General features: G+C 45.7%; 1 protein-coding gene and 1 long non-coding RNA gene across 2 annotated transcripts; one reads left to right on the top strand and one right to left on the bottom strand.

Annotated features, from left to right (window-relative positions):
• Positions 1-2544: 2544 nt before the first annotated feature.
• LOC143775807 (uncharacterized) lies at positions 2545-5234 on the top strand. Its single transcript, XR_013215711.1, has 3 exons — positions 2545-3689; positions 4819-5014; positions 5169-5234. It is a non-coding gene; the product is annotated as an uncharacterized LOC143775807 (long non-coding RNA).
• A 1126-nt stretch (positions 5235-6360) lies between these two features.
• On the bottom strand, positions 6361-16445 carry LOC143774981 (uncharacterized). The gene is made up of 3 exons (XM_077262795.1): positions 15872-16445; positions 15372-15712; positions 6361-6410 (listed from the first exon to the last, which is right to left on the bottom strand). The coding sequence occupies exons 1-3, from the start codon at positions 16216-16218 to the stop codon at positions 6361-6363; spliced, it is 738 nt and encodes a 245-aa protein (XP_077118910.1). The 5' UTR covers positions 16219-16445.
• Between the last annotated feature and the right edge of the window lie 461 nt (positions 16446-16906).

Below are 16906 nucleotides of genomic sequence, written 5' to 3' on the forward strand. Positions count from 1 at the left end.
AGTGGTCTATCCAGCACAGCCCGCACAGTGGTCTATCCAGCACAGCCCGCACAGTGGTCTATCCAGCACAGCCCGCACAGTGGTCTATCCAGCACCACCCGCACAGTGGTCTATCCAGCACAGCCCGCATCTCTCGCCCCCCCCCCCCCCCCCCCCACTCTCCTTACCTTTCCTCTTGCCAGCGTTGCTTCCTGCTCCGGTCTCAGGCTCGGCTGCAGTCTGCCCGGGATCGCGCACCCGCAGTGTCAGAGGCAGAGCGCGGAATGATGGGAGAGGGAGCATCTGTAGACGCTCTCTCCTCCGTCATTGCATTCAACTGTACCGGCGTCATAGACGCCGGTATAGTTGAATGCGACGGCAGGGGGGGTGAGTCGTCGGCGGCGGGGGGAGGCGGATCGAGCGGCCCATGACTGGCACCGGCTCTTCTGGCATTTGCCAGAAGTGCCCGATGGCCAGTCCGGCCCTGCTCTGACCTGCTGGCCCCGGGCCCCTGACCTGCTGGGCCCGGTTGCAATGGCGACCACTGCAACCGCGGTAGTTACGCCCCTGTCCATACTGTACAATGGCCACACATAGTGCTCCATACTGTACAATGGCCACACATAGTGCTCCATACTGTACAATGGCCACACATAGTGCTCCATACTGTACAATGGCCACACATAGTGCTCCATACTGTACAATGGCCACACATGATATTGCCTACAGTATAATGGCCACACATAGTTACTCCTACACATGCGGCTGAGCTCCGTACACATTGCACATGCGGCTCCCCTCCGTACACCTCTTACACACCCGGCTCCGCTCCGTACACCTTGCACACGGCTCCGCTCCGTATACCTCGTACACACACGGCTCCGCTCCGTACACCTCGTACACACACGGCTCCGCTCCGTACACCTCGTACACACCCGGCTCTGCTCCGTACACCTCATACACACCCGGCTCCGCTCCGTACACCTCGTACACACCCAGCTCCGCTCCGTACACCTCATACACGCGGCTCTGCTCCGTACACCTCGTACACACCCAGCTCCGCTCCGCACACCTTGTACACACCCAGCTCCGCTCCGTACACCTTGTACACACCCAGCTCCGCTCCGTACACCTTGTACACACCCAGCTCCGCTCCGTACACCTCGTACACACACGGCTCCGCTCCGTATACCTCATACACACACGGCTCCGCTCTGCACACCTCATACACACACGGCTCCGCTCTGCACACCTCATACACACACGGCTCCGCTCTGCACACCTCATACACACACGGCTCCGCTCTGCACACCTCATACACACACGGCTCCGCTCTGCACACCTCATACACACACGGCTCCGCTCCATACACCTCGTACACACACGGCTCCGCTCCGTACATCTCGTACACACATGCTCCGCTCCGTACACCTCGTACACACCCAGCTCCGCTCCGTACACCTCGTACACACCCGGCTCCGCTCCGTACACCTTGTACACACCCGGCTCCGCTCCGTACACCTCGTACACACACGGCTCCGCTCCGTACACCTCGTACACACACGGCTCCGCTCCGTACACCTCGTACACACACGGCTCCGCTCCGTACACCTCGTACACACACGGCTCCGCTCCGTACACCTCGTACACACACGGCTCCGCTCCGTACACCTCGTACACACCCGGCTCCGCTCCGTACACCTCGTACACACCCGGCTCCGCTCCGTACACCTCGTACACACCCGGCTCCGCTCCGTACACCTCATACACACATGGCTCCGCTCCGTACACCTCATACACACACGGCTCCGCTCTGTACACCTCATACAAACACGGCTCCGCTCCGTACACCTCATACACACACGGCTCCGCTCCGTACACCTCATACACACACGGCTCCGCTCCGTACACCTCATACACACACGGCTCCGCTCTGTACACCTCATACACACACGGCTCCGCTCCGTACACCTCATACACACCCAGCTCTGCCTTGTACACCTCATACACACCCGGCTCCGCTCCGTACACCTCATACACACCCAGCTCTGCCTTGTACACCTCATACACACACGGCTCCGCTCCGTACACCTCATACACACACAGCTCCGCTCTGTACACCTCATACACACACTGCTCTGCTACATCCACACAAACCCATCCTGACCTCACACAAAAGCTTACCCTCCTCCAGCAAGATGACGACCAGCACTGCACTACTGTCCTGCACTACACGGAAGCCTTTGATCATGTGACTCCGACTCCTCCCCTCCTGTGACCTCATCACAGGTCCTGCGTGCACAGAGCAGCTGCAGCCATAGTTGTGGATGGACGGTGTGCGGCTCTCTGGGGTGGAGGGGCTCTGCTGCAGGACAAGTGCAGTCCCACCCGTGATCGCGCGTGCACTGAGAGAGTGCACGCGCACTAGGGCCTGTAAAGAAGGTTTATTTAAAGGGCCGGCGGCCCATTTTGTAGCTCAGAGTCGGGGCCCCTAGGCACTGCGGGCCCCGTCGCAATTGCGACCCCTGCGACCGCGGTAGTTACGCCCCTGTCTGGCGTTATATGCTGGCGTTTCTTGTTTTCGGCCTTGCTTGGTTTTTTAATGGATTTTTGGTTGTTCTGGTGTCATGCGTTTGTTCAATGTCTTTTTTTTGCAAGATTTTTTATTGTTTAATTTCTGTTGCATGTCTTTTTCTGGTTTCTATTGTTGGGGGTATCCGTATGGCGTTTTCTTGGCTCATGTCTTGCTGTGTTTTTTATGCTGTTGGCATTTATTTTTCTTTCCTTGAGTGTCTTTTCTTGCTGGTGGGGGGGCTACATTTATGATGTTTCATTTGTATTGTATTGTTCCGTGCTGCTATGCCATTCTATTTTCAATTGTATTTTCCTTTTTTTTTTTTTTTTTTTTATCTATGATGATTTTACGTCATTTTCCGTATGGCATATATCTCCTTCCTTGACTTTTCATTGCCAAGTGTGTAGTATACATTTTTTTTTTTTTTTTTTTTTTTTTTGGTGTGGCCATTTTTCTATGTAAAATTTCATGTGTTTTCTTTTCTATTTTATGGTTTATATTTTGGGTTGCTGTATTTTTAACAGCGGTTGTCCCGTAATGTTTATTGCTTATTATCTAGAATGGTATTTTTCTCCTTTTCAAGATGTATTTCTGTGGTAGATGTCACCAGATGGTGTTGTTTTGGATCATGTCTTGTTGCTATTGTAAAGTATGGCGTGCAGTTTGCTATTTCATTGTGCCTTTTTTTCCCCTGTACAGTTTTTTAATATTTAAAAATTTGGACATTGGTGTCTTTTGTTTTAAAAAATTTTTTGGGTCTATTCTTGTATTGTTTCTTCTATTGTGTTCTCTTGCAATGTATGGCGTTGTGGTGTCGCTTTTTTCAGTTTGCATTCCCATATCTATCAGTCAAAAGTCAATTGTGCTTGTTTTAATTTTTTGTTCTTTGGATATGAATTTTTGCTCATTTTTTCATTGCAGATCAAACTTGCAAGAATGGCCAGTGAGTCAGAGTGTAGGCAATCGGCGAGGGGGAGTGCGGTGAGTAATTATGTCCAGTTGCTTAATATTCAATGCCATTTGTACCATTGACAATAATTTTTGTATTCAATTTTTACAGGCTTCTTCAAGTGAGGGGGAAGGCAGTCAGCGGGAGCAGAGAGGTCGGGGCCTTGATGTGGCGTCAGGCCGGCGAGTGAGTATATTTTTTTTGGGATATTTTTTTTTTAGTAGCATCCTGCTGTGAGGAACATTACATTTGAGGAGCATCCTGGTTTCACTAGGGATGTTTACTAAGTTTAATTACATTATAGCTTTTCAGGGCAGCAAGTATTGGGGGAAGGTAAAGGCCCCGTCGCGATTTACCAACGATCACGACCAGCGATACGACCTGGCCGTGATCGTTGGTAAGTCGTTGTGTGGTCACTGGGGAGCTGTCACAGACAGCTCTCTCCAGCGACCAACGATCAGGGGACCGACTTCGGCATCGTTGAAACTGTCTTCAACGATGCCGAAGTCCCCCTGCAGCACCCGGGTAACCATGGTAAACATCGGGTTACTAAGCGCAAGTCCGCGCTTAGTAACCCGATGTTTACCCTGGTTACCAAAAAAAAACAAACAGTACATACTCGCCTTCTGATGTCCGTCAGGTCCCTTGCCGTCTGCGTTCCTGCTCTGACAGTGCCGCCGAACAGTGATAGCAGAGCGCAGCGGTGACGTCACTGCTGTGCTGTGCTCTCACTTTACGGCCGGCAGACAGTCAGAGCATGAATCAGACGGCAAGGGACCTGACGGACATCAGATGGTGAGTATGTACTGTTTTTTTTTTTTACATTTAAGCTGGTAACCAGGGTAAACATCGGGTTACTAAGCGCGGCCCTGCATAGTAACCCGACGTTTACCCTGGTTACCAGTGAAGACATTGCTGGATCTGTGTCACACACACCGATTCATCGATGTCAGCGGTACCTCAACGACCAAAAAAAGGTCCAGGCCATTCCAACACGACCAGCGATCTCACAGCAGGGGCCTGATCGCTGGTACGTGTCACACATAGATCGCTACTGAGGTCGCTGTTGCATCACAAAACTTGTGACTCAGCAGCGATCTCGCTAGCGATCTCGCTAGCGATCTCGCTATGTGAGACGGGGGCTTTACATAAAGTTGAACTCCCTGCACACAAACATTCCAAAATACAGGTGTAGAAAACATAAATATACATACATCAAATGTCCAAGGATAGGGCAAAGGTACAAATCATGCCAGGTGCTGGTGCTTGTTAATATTTGCATATTTGTAACCTTTTTTTTCTCGAAATTTTCTAGGTTTCACAACGGGACCACATGGAAAGTATCGATGTGGACCTCCTGATTTCCAGCATCCAGGAGCGTGGCCCGTTGTGGGACAGCCGTGACCCCCGGCACATGGACCAGGTGGTGTCGAGACGTTTGTGGGCAGAGGTGGCAAAGTCGCTGTGGGATGGCTTTGACAGTGCCTCAGCGAAGGACAAAGGCACCTTTAGTGAGTATTGCTGAGACGCTGTTATGACCCATCTTGCCAGGATAAACACAACCGTGTGTGATGCGATCAACGCCTAAACTTTGCATCGCACACGGTTGTTTTATCCTTGTAAAATTCTAAATATGTAACCTTTTTTTTTTGTTTGCATTCACAGTTAAAAAGTTGAGGACCAGATGGCGATCCATGAAGGACCGTTTCAATAAGGGGCTCAGGAATGAGGAGGAGCAATAGCGGAGTGGTGCTGCTGCGGGCAAGTCTGTGCCATATAAATATAACCGGGCACTACAATTTCTGAGACCGGTCCTTACCCGCCGACAGTAAGTATTTAATCCACATAGCATATTGCACAGCCACATTGTACATTGCCCAGACACATAATATTGCACAGCCACATAGTACATTGCCCAGCCACGTACATTGCGCATACACATAGTATATTGCCAGGCCACTATATCGCAGCCACATAGTACACGTTCTAGCCACGTATCCACATAGTTTATTTGCCAGGAACATAGTGTATTGCCCATCCATGTAGTCAGCGTAGCATATTGGCCATCCTTTTTCCCTAGTGGAATGGTATATAGCCCATCATTTTTTTGGTTAAGCGTGAGTCCTTGTAGTCCATGACAGGTTAAGTTCTGAGTCAGTGTAGTACTGATCGCAGGAATAATGATGACGTCTGGATCACATGATCCTAACGTCATGGCCATTCCTGCGATCAGATCAGCAAAGGTTTTTTTTTTTTTTTTTGGTTTTTAAATTTGTTTCTTGACTTTAAATTTTATACTATTTTTGCGACATAGGCAGCATGAAGAATTTTTTTTTTGACGATGACAGGGGTATGCATTGCCTTTGCCAACGGAAATGAACAGTCATTTTCTGCCGTAGGTATGTCCATGATTGTTATCGTGAGCCCTAATGGTCAGCTGGCGATAACAATCAACAATTTATTATAGGCCGCACAGACTGAGAGACAGGGGATTGTAATGTATTGTTGTGTCATGAAATGTACTTTTTTTACAGGAGTTGGCGTATGTGATAGGTTATTAATTGAAGACTAATTTTTTCCTTATCTTTTCACAGGACACACAGCAGCACCCTCCAGCGAGCTCCCCCCTGTGAAGCGGAACTTCATGGATCGCCATCTGACCCGTCACAGCCCTCCCACAGCGACAGCAGGCTTGCACCACCATCATCTGGAGAACCGGCAGCCGGGCCATCAGGTTTGCCCCTGCCCGAGGCCTCTGGCGCACCTTCGTTCGGGAATTCCCGACAGCGCCAGCGGGCCTCGGACAGGCCAGCCATGCCCGAATTTTTGCACTTGAGCACGGTGTTCCAGAACGGTTTCAAGGCGTTGAGCGATAAAATGTCCAGTATCGAACGGCGCCTTGAAAAGCTGGAAACCGAGCTCTCAAATCCGGCAAAACATTTTTTAAGTACAATTGCTAAAGGCATGGTGGAAAACCTTACGCCGGAACTCCAGATTTCGGTGATGCAGGACTGCAACAATTCCTACGTGAGGGCTCTGCAGCAGTCTCGGCGCATGCAGTCAGCGACACTGCCAGTAGTACCGTCGCTGGCTAGCATGACTCCGACTACTGCTGCAGATCCACTCCAGCCACCCCACCGAGGTCCACGTGCCGAGCGACGCCACCACAGGCACCATACCAGTTTGCCGCCGACTCCTGCTCCTGCCAGGCCCTCATCCACCCGTAGGAGTGATTCTGGGGGCCGTAGGAGTGAATCTGGGGGAGCTGACGCAGGAGGAACAAAACACACAAAAAAGAGGAGGCACACAGAGGCACACAATGAGGCTCTGGCTGCTCCAGTAGAGACTCCAACTTCTCACCATGGCTCTAGCCGCAGCAGGAGCAGCCAGGGCAAAAAAAAATACCAACGTCTTGTGTTGCCTCCTCCCTCCCCTACAGATGATCCGGTTTCCCCAGTATACCCTACGGAGGGGTTGGACCTGCCTTCCAGCCTCCTTGACTATGGTTCCTCCTCCTCCTCTACCTATTCCCCTCCCCGTCAAAAAAAACACCAATACCAGTCACCGCTGGTAGCGGATATTGATCCCCCCTAATTTGTTTCCACTTTTTTTTCTGTTACCCCCCAATAAAAATTATTTTTTTGAATACAATATTTGTTCTTATTTTCAAGTACACTTCTCGGCAATTCACGCCGTGCGCCGTTTACACATATTATGTGCTTCAAACACCTCATATATGCAATGTCAGACACTATGTTTTGCTTTTTTAATTTTACCTTTTTTTGGGTGTCTCTCATTGCTGTATGAGGTGTTTACAAACACTAAAGTGTATGAGGTGTTTTCAAACACTAAGGGTATGTGTCCACGCTCAGGATTGCATCCGGATTTGGTCAGGATTTTAAATCAATATTTGTAGCCAAAACTAGGAGTGGGTGATAAATACAGAAGTGGAGCATATGTTTCTATTCTACTTTTCCTCTAATTGTTCCACTCCTGGTTTTGGCTTACAAATACTGATGAAAAAACCTGAGCAAATCCGGATGCAATCCTGAACGTGGACACATCCCGTAAAGGTACCTTCACACTTAACAACGCTGCAGCGAAACAGACAATGATGCAGATCACTGCAGCATCGCTATTTGTTTGCTGGAGAGCTGTCTGTGTGACAGCTCTCCAGCGACCAACGATGCCGAGGTCCCCGGGTAACCATGGTAAACATCGGGTTGCTAAGCGCAGGGCGCACTTGCGATGTTTACCCTGGTTACCAGTGTTAAAGGAAGAACAATAAACATATACTCACAATCGCATCCCCCGGTGTCAGTTTCCCTGCACTGACTGAGTGACGTCCCTCACAGCAAAGCGGTCACATCAACGCTGTGCTGTGCATTCACTTTACGTCCGCCGCTCAGTCAGTGAAGGAAGCGGACGCCGGGGGACGCGAAGATGAGTATATGTATTTTTATTTTTACATTTAACACTGGTAACCATGGTAAACATTGGGTTACTAATCGCGGCCCTGCGCTTGGTAACCCGATGTTTACCCTGGTTACCATTGTAAAACATCGCTGGTATCGTTGTTTTTGCTGTCAAACACAACGATAAACGGCAATCTGACAAACCAATAAATATGTTATATGGTATGGTATAAATTTGTACTTTGAAGCAGGGTAGAAAACTGAAGAAAAATTTTTTATTAAACAACAACATATTAAAAACAAAGGGTTTTTCAGATAAGGCACATTACATTATTGAACTATAGGTAGATGCCAAATTTGACATAACCAAACCAACCAAAACGGATATTGCACATAATGTAGAATTAGTTTATTACCATATTATATTTTTAGCACAATAACAATACAGGGATTTATTGGTGTAGTGAAATCCAGAATAAAGTCCAAGAGTAAAACATAAACACTACACCATTGTATCTTGCCATGACACACGGCCAACATCTGACACAAAATAGGCCGCAAAACGATCCCTCATCTGTGCAATTTCCACACTTGTCCTCAGAGGATGATCCTGGTAATCGGGCAATGTGTTGGCTATGGGTTCATCCAGTTCCACATTCAGTCTCTCTTTGGTCAGAATATAATTGTGGAGAACCACACACGCCTTCACCACCTCATCCACTGTCTCAGTTTTCAGATTAATGGCGGATCCTAATATCCGCCATTTGGAGACAAGGATGCCAAAGGCGCACTCCACAGTCCTTCTGGCCCTTGACAGTCTATAATTGAAAACCCTTTTGGTGTGGTCCAAGCCCCGACTGGAGTAGGGTTTCAGTAGGTTGGCAGACATTTGGAATGCCTCATCCCCAACCACAACCAAGGGCATCGCAGGGCCTTCGGTGTGGGGAAGAGGTCGTGGCTGTGGGAAATTAAAATTGTTCCCATATAATTTTTGGCCCATATCCGACTCTTTAACCCCTTAATCCCATATGACGTACTATACCGTCGAGGTGGGGTGGGCCTTAATTCCCGGTGACGGTATAGTACGTCATACGCGATCGGCCGCGCTCACGGGGGGAGCGCGGCCGATCGCGGCCGGGTGTCGGCTGCATATCGCAGCTGACATCCGGCACTATGTGCCAGGAGCGGTCACGGACCGCCCCCGGCACATTAACCCCCGGCACACCGCGATCAAACATGATCGCGGTGTACCGGCGGTACAGGGAAGCATCGCGCAGGGAGGGGGCTCCCTGCGGGCTTCCCTGAGACGATCGGTACAAGGTGATGTACTCACCTCGTACCGAACGTCTTCTCCCTGCAGGCCCCGGATCCAAAATGGCCGAGGGGCTGTATCCGGGTCCTGCAGGGAGCACTTCCGGGTCGGAGCAGGCTGCAGATGAAAGCTGCAGCCTGCTCCGATGAAAGTATGATCACGGATCTGATAGAGTGCTGTGCACACTATCAGATCTGCGATCTGTGATGTCCCCCCCTGGGACAAAGTAAAAAAGTTAAAAAAAAAATTTCCACATGTGTAAAAAAAAAAAAAAAAAATTCCTAAATAAATAATAATAAAAAAAAAATATTATTCCCATAAATACATTTCTTTATCTAAAAAAAACAAACAAAAACAATAAAAGTACACATATTTAGTATCGCCGCGTCCATAACGACCCAACCTATAAAACTGGCCCACTAGTTAACCCCTTCAGTAAACACCGTAAGAAAAAAAAAAAAAAAACGAGGCAAAAAACAACGCTTTATTACCATACCGCCGAACAAAAAGTGGAATAACACGCGATCAAAAAGACGGATATAAATAACCATGTTACCGCTGAAAACGTCATCTTGTCCCGCAAAAAACGAGCCGCCATGCAGCATTATCAGCAAAAAAATAAAAAAGTTATAGTCCTGAGAATAAAGCGATGCCAAAATAATTATTTTTTCTATAAAATAGTTTTTATCGTATAAAAGCGTCAAAACATAAAAAAATGATATAAATGAGGTATCGCTGTAATCGTACTGACCCGAAGAATAAAACTGCTTTATCAATTTTACCAAGCGCAGAACGGTATAAACGCCTCTCCCAAAAGAAATTCATGAATAGCTGGTTTTTGGTTATTCTGCCTCACAAAAATCGGAATAAAAAGTGATAAAAAATGGTCACGTGTCCGAAAATGTTACCAATAAAAACGTCAACTCGTCCCGCAAAAAACAAGACCTCACATGACTCTGTGGACCAAAATGTGGAAAAATTATAGGTCTCAAAATGTGGAGACGCAAAAACTTTTTTGCTATAAAAAGCGTCTTTTAGTCTGGTTTCACACTTGCGTTTTTATCTGCATGCGTTTTTTAAAAAAACCGCATGTGTGAAAAAATGCATGTAAACGCGGTAAAACGCATGCGTTTTTATAGAAAAACACAAGAAAACAAGAAAAAAACAAAAAACCCTAACCCTACCCCTAACCCTACCCCTAACCTGAAATACGTGGCACTGAAATACGTGGCACTGAAATATACGTTTATATACGTATATACGTATATAAGTGCCACGATATTTCAGTGGCCACGTATATAAGTGCCACGTATTTAAGTGCCACGTATTTAAGTGCCACGTATTTAAGTGCCACGTATTTCAGTGCCACGTATTTCAGTGCCACGTATTTACGTGCCACGTATTTACGTGCCACGTATTTTTCAGTGCCTGAAATACGTGGCACTGAAATACGTGGCACTGAAATATCGTGGCACTGAAATATCGTGGCACTGAAATATCGTGGCACTGAAATATCGTGGCACTGAAGTATTTACGTGCCACGTATTTTTCAGTGCCTGAAATACGTGGCACTGAAATACGTGGCACTGAAATACGTGGCACTGAAATACGTGGCACTGAAATATACGTTTATATACGTATATACGTATATAAGTGCCACGATATTTCAGTGGCCACGTATATAAGTGCCACGTATTTAAGTGCCACGTATTTAAGTGCCACGTATTTAAGTGCCACGTATTTAAGTGCCACGTATTTAAGTGCCACGTATTTACGTGCCACGTATTTACGTGCCACGTATTTACGTGCCACGTATTTTTCAGTGCCTGAAATACGTGGCACTGAAATACGTGGCACTGAAATACGTGGCACTGAAATACGTGGCACTGAAATATTGTGGCACTGAAATATAGTGGCACTTAAATACGTGGCACTTAAATACGTAGCACTTAAATACGTGGCACTTAAATACGTGGCACTTAAATACGTGGCACTTAAATACGTGGCACTTAAATACGTGGCACTTAAATACGTGGCACTTATATACGTGGCACTTATGACTGTCAGAAAATGTTCAGTAAACGGTTAGGGGTAGGGTTTCAGGTAGAATTGGGGAGTTTCCACTGTTCAGGCACATCAGGGGCTCTCCAAACGCGACATGGCGTCCAATCTCAATTCCAGCCAATTCTGCGTTGAAAAAGTAAAACAGTGCTCCTTCCCTTCCGAGCTCTCCCGTGCGTCCAAAAAGGGGTTTACCCCAACATATGGGGTATCAGCGTACTAGGGACAAATTGAACAACAACTTCTGGGGTCCAAGTTCTCTTGTTATCCTTGGGAAAATAAAAATTTGGGGGGCTAAAAATCATTTTTGTGGGAAAAAAAATATGTTTTATTTTCACGGCTCTGCGTTGTAAACTGTAGTGAAACACTTGGGGGTTCAAAGTTCTCACAACACATCTAGATAAGTTCCTTGGGAGGTCTAGTTTCCAATATGGGGTCACTTGTGGGGGGTTTGTACTGTTTGGGTACATCAGGGGCTCTGCAAATGCAACGTGACGCCTGCAGACCAATCCATTTAAGTCTGCATTCCAAATGGCGCTCCTTCCCTTCCGAGCTCTGTCATGCGCCCAAACAGTGGTTCCCCCCCACATAGGGGGTATCAGCGTACTCAGGACAAATTGGACAACAACTTTTAGGGTCCAATTTATCCTGATACCCTTGTGAAAATACAAAACTGGGGGCTAAAAAATCATTTTTGTGAAAAAGAAAAATAATTTTTATTTTCACAGCTCTGCGTTATAAACTGTAGTGAAACACTTGGGGGTTCAAAGTTCTCACAACACATCTAGATAAGTTCCTTGGGGGGTCTAGTTTCCAATATGGGGTCACTTGTGGGGGGTTTGTACTGTTTGGGTACATCAGGGGCTCTGCAAATGCAACGTGACGCCTGCAGACCAATCCATTTAAGTCTGAATTCCAAATGGCGCTCCTTCCCTTCCGAGCTCTGTCATGCGCCCAAACAGTGGTTCCCCCCCACATAGGGGGTATCAGCGTACTCAGGACAAATTGGACAACAACTTTTAGGGTCCAATTTATCCTGATACCCTTGTGAAAATACAAAACTGGGGGCTAAATTTCATTTTTGTGAAAAAAAAAAAAAAAAATTATTTTCACGGCTCTGCGTTATAAACTGTAGTGAAACACTTGGGGGTTCAAAGTTCTCACAACACATCTAGATAAGTTCCTTGGGGGGTCTAGTTTCCAATATGGGGTCACTTGTGGGGGGTTTGTACTGTTTGGGTACATCAGGGGCTCTGCAAATGCAACGTGACGCCTGCAGACCAATCCATTTAAGTCTGCATTCCAAATGGCGCTCCTTCCCTTCCGAGCTCTGTCATGCGCCCAAACAGTGGTCCCTCCCCACAAATGGGGTATCAGCGTACTCCAGACAAATTGGACAACAACTTTTGGGGTCCAATTTATCCTGATACCCTTGTGAAAATACAAAACTGGGGGCTAAAAAATCATTTTTGTGAAAAAAAAAATAATTTTTATTTTCACGGCTCTGCGTTATAAACTGTAGTGAAACCCTTGGGGGTTCAAAGCTCTCAAAACACATCTAGATAAGTTCCTTAGGGGGTCTACTTTCCAAAATGGTGTCACTTGTGGGGGGGTTTAATGTTAGGCACATCAGGGGCTCTCCAAACGCAACATGGCATCCCATCTTAATTCCAGTCAATTTTGCATTGAAAAGTAAAATAGCGCTTCTTCCCTTCTGAGCTCTGCTATGCGCCCAAACAATGGTTTACACCCACATATGGGGTATCGTCGTACTCAGGACAAATTGCACAACAACTTTTGTGGTCTAATTTCTTCTCTTACCCTTGGGGAAATAAAAAAATGGGGGTGAAAAGATCATTTTTGTGAAAAAATATGATTTTTTATTTTTACGGCTCTGCATTATAAACTTCTGTGAAGCACTTGTTGGGTCAAAGTGCTCAACACACATCTAGATAAGTTCCTTAAGGGGTCTACTTTCCAAAATGGTGTCACTCGTGGGGGGTTTCAATGTTTAGGCACATTAGGGGCTCTCCAAACGCAACATGGCGTCCCATCTCAATTCCAGTCAATTTTGCATTGAAAAGTCAAATGGCGCTCCTTCCCTTCTGAGCTCTGCCCTGCGCCCAAACAATGGTTTACACCCACATATGGGGTATCAGTGTACTCAGGACAAATTGCACAACAATTTTTGGGGTCCAATTTCTTCTCTTACCCTTGGGAAAATAAAAAATTGGGGGTGAAAAGATCATTTTTGTGAAAAAATATGATTTTTTATTTTTACGGCTCTGCATTATAAACTTCTGTAAAGCACTTGTTGGGTCAAAGTGCTCACCACACATCTAGATAAGTTCCTTAGGGGGTCTACTTTCCAAAATGGTGTCACTTGTTAGGGGTTTCAATGTTTAGGCACATCAAGGGCTCTCTAAATGCAACATGGCGTCCCATCTCAATTCCAGTCAATTTTGCATTGAAAAGTCAAATGGCGCTCCTTCCCTTCCGAGCTCTGCCCTGCGCCCAAACAATGGTTTACACCCACATATGGGGTATCAGCGTACTCAGGACAAATTGCACAACAATTTTTGGGGTCCAATTTCTTCTCTCACCCTTGGGAAAATAAAAAATCGGGGGTGAAAAGATAATTTTTGTGAAAAAATATGATTTTTTATTTTTACGGCTCTGCATTATAAACTTCTGTAAAGCACTTGTTGGGTCAAAGTGCTCACCACACATCTAGATAAGTTCCTTAGGGGGTCTACTTTCCAAAATGGTGTCACTTGTTAGGGGTTTCAATGTTTAGGCACATCAAGGGCTCTCTAAATGCAACATGGCGTCCCATCTCAATTCCAGTCAATTTTGCATTGAAAAGTCAAATGGCGCTCCTTCCCTTCCGAGCTCTGCCCTGCGCCCAAACAATGGTTTACACCCACATATGGGGTATCAGCGTACTCAGGACAAATTGCACAACAATTTTTGGGGTCCAATTTCTTCTCTCACCCTTGGGAAAATAAAAAATTGGGGGTGAAAAGATAATTTTTGTGAAAAAATATGATTTTTTATTTTTACGGCTCTGCATTATAAACTTCTGTAAAGCACTTGTTGGGTCAAAGTGCTCACCACACATCTAGATAAGTTCCTTAGGGGGTCTACTTTCCAAAATGGTGTCACTTGTTAGGGGTTTCAATGTTTAGGCACATCAAGGGCTCTCTAAATGCAACATGGCGTCCCATCTCAATTCCAGTCAATTTTGCATTGAAAAGTCAAATGGCGCTCCTTTGCTTCCAAGCTCTGCCATGCGCCCAAACTGTGGTTTACCCCCACATATGGGGTATCAGCGTACTCAGGACAAATTGTACAACAACTTTTGGGGTCTATTTTCTCCTGTTACCCTTGGTAAAATAAAACAAATTGGAGCTGAAATAAATTTTGTGTGAAAAAAAGTTAAATGTTCATTTTTATTTAAACATTCCAAAAATTCCTGTGAAACACCTGAAGGGTTAATAAACTTCTTGAAAGTGGTTTTGAGTACCTTGAGGGGTGCAGTTTTTAGAATGGTGTCACACTTGGGTATTTTCTATCATATAGACCCGTCAAAATGACTTCAAATGAGATGTGGTCCCTAAAAAAAAATGGTGTTGTAAAAATGAGAAATTGCTGGTCAACTTTTAACCCTTATAACTCCGTCACAAAAAAAAATTTTGGTTCCAAAATTGTGCTGATGTAAAGTAGACATGTGGGAAATGTTATTTATTAAGTATTTTGTGTGACATATGTCTGTGATTTAAGGGCATAAAAATTCAAAGTTGGAAAATTGCGAAATTTTCAAAATTTTCGCCAAATATTCCTTTTTTTCACAAATAAACGCAAGTTATATCGAAGAAATTTTACCACTAACATGAAGTACAATATGTCACGAGAAAACAATGTCAGAATCGCCAAGATCCGTTGAAGCGTTCCAGAGTTATAACCTCATAAAGGGACAGTGGTCAGAATTGTAAAAATTGGCCCGGTCATTAACGTGCAAACCACCCTCGGGGCTAAAGGGGTTAAATGTGCTCGAGTCATTTGCACGGCCAAACGCACCAATGTCCACTGCGAGAAAACGGCAGTCGGCACCGGCAATTGCCATTAGCACAGTGGAAAAGTATTTTTTGTAGTTGTAGAAAAGGGATCCACTTTTCCCTGGCTTGGTAATCCGAATGTGCTTGCCATCCACCGCGCCAATACAGTTTGGAAACGAACACACTTCCTCAAATTTCTGTGCGTTGGCCTCCCAGATTTCTCTTGTAGGGACGGGTAAAAATTCCTCACGAAGATTATCCCACAAAGCGCGGCATGTCTCAGCAATAATTCCGGAGAGAGTGGAGACTCCAATCCGGAACTGAAAATGAAGGGATCTCAAGGTCTCTCCGGTAGCCAGGAAACTGCCAAGAAGAGAAAGAAATTATTACATTAAAGTACATAATTTATAAAAGTACATTGTAATTTATAAAAGTACATTGACCATACCAAACCCCAAAAAAAAAATAAAAAAAAAAAATAAAAGGGAAGAACATATCACAGTCATTCAAACAGCTACGTACCGTAGAGTCACCAGCAGCCGCTCCTCTGCGGAAATAGCTCTCCGGAGCTGCGTGTCCTGCCTGCCAATGGATCCTTCCACCCGACGCAGAAGATACCGGAAGCTGTCCTGAGACATCCTGGTATATTGGAAATATTTCTCCAGGTTGTCATTGAGTTCGCCAAACAAGCTATGGTATGCTCCACGGCTCTCCCGGACTTCCAAGATAGGGTGTATCCAAAAGCGGCGACGACTCCATCTCCGTTTTTCCCTTTCCCTTTGATGAGAACAGGCGACAGCATAGGCATGAGCCAAGGCAAATTCCATCTCCATATCCATGTAGATACTGTCCATGGGACGCTCCATCATGAATACCAGCAAAATGGGAGGAATTCATCTCTGCCAGGGTATATATACACAATTACATAAACACCAACCCTCTTCTAGCCATTGGTGGTCCTTATCTATTGTGTAGACACTTTTTTTTGTGGGTGGGATGAAGAATGACTCACTGCACAAAAAAACGCATGCGGCGCAAAACGCAGCGTTGTGCATGCGTTTGACTGCGTTTTTGTTTGCGTTGTGCGTTGCGGCGACGACGCTGCGGCGCACAACGCAAATGTGAACGTAAATGCTCGCAAAGAAATTATGTTTCACTATTAGGTCATATTTTCTGTACATATTTTTTTATATGTTTTCTTGCGTATTTGTATGTTTATTTTGTTTTTTTCTATGGATTTATATATGTGTCAGGTGATAGTTTTATTCACTATGATTGGTTACGGCTGGTATTTAACCCTGCTGTGATGCATGTGGAGCAGCTTTGAAAAAGAACATATCGTTCGAAACGCGTAGCCTGCTGCTACTCATTTTCCTGTGAACCATGTTTTTGGACTTTGCATTTTACCTTCAATAAATTTGGATATTTTTGGAAGCTGGATTTTTTTCCTCTTTTGTTCCACTTTCACAAGGCACTGTATATACACTCACTGGCCACTTTATTAGGTACACCTGTCCAACTTCTTGTTAACACTTAATTTCTAATCAGCCAATCACA

Source organism: Ranitomeya variabilis, chromosome 5 (genome assembly GCF_051348905.1).
Source record: "Ranitomeya variabilis isolate aRanVar5 chromosome 5, aRanVar5.hap1, whole genome shotgun sequence".
NCBI lineage: Eukaryota > Metazoa > Chordata > Amphibia > Anura > Dendrobatidae > Ranitomeya > Ranitomeya variabilis.

Coding starts and splice junctions, on each gene's coding strand:
- LOC143774981 (XM_077262795.1), bottom strand. CDS start 16,218: ATGATGGAGCGTCCCATGGACAGTATCTACATGGATATGGAGATGGAA. Junction 15,713..15,871: donor CGGCTGCTGGTGACTCTACG/GTACGTAGCTGT, acceptor TCTTCTTGGCAG/TTTCCTGGCTACCGGAGAGA. Junction 6,411..15,371: donor TTTTCTCGCAGTGGACATTG/GTGCGTTTGGCC, acceptor CTCGGTTTCCAG/CTTTTCAAGGCGCCGTTCGA.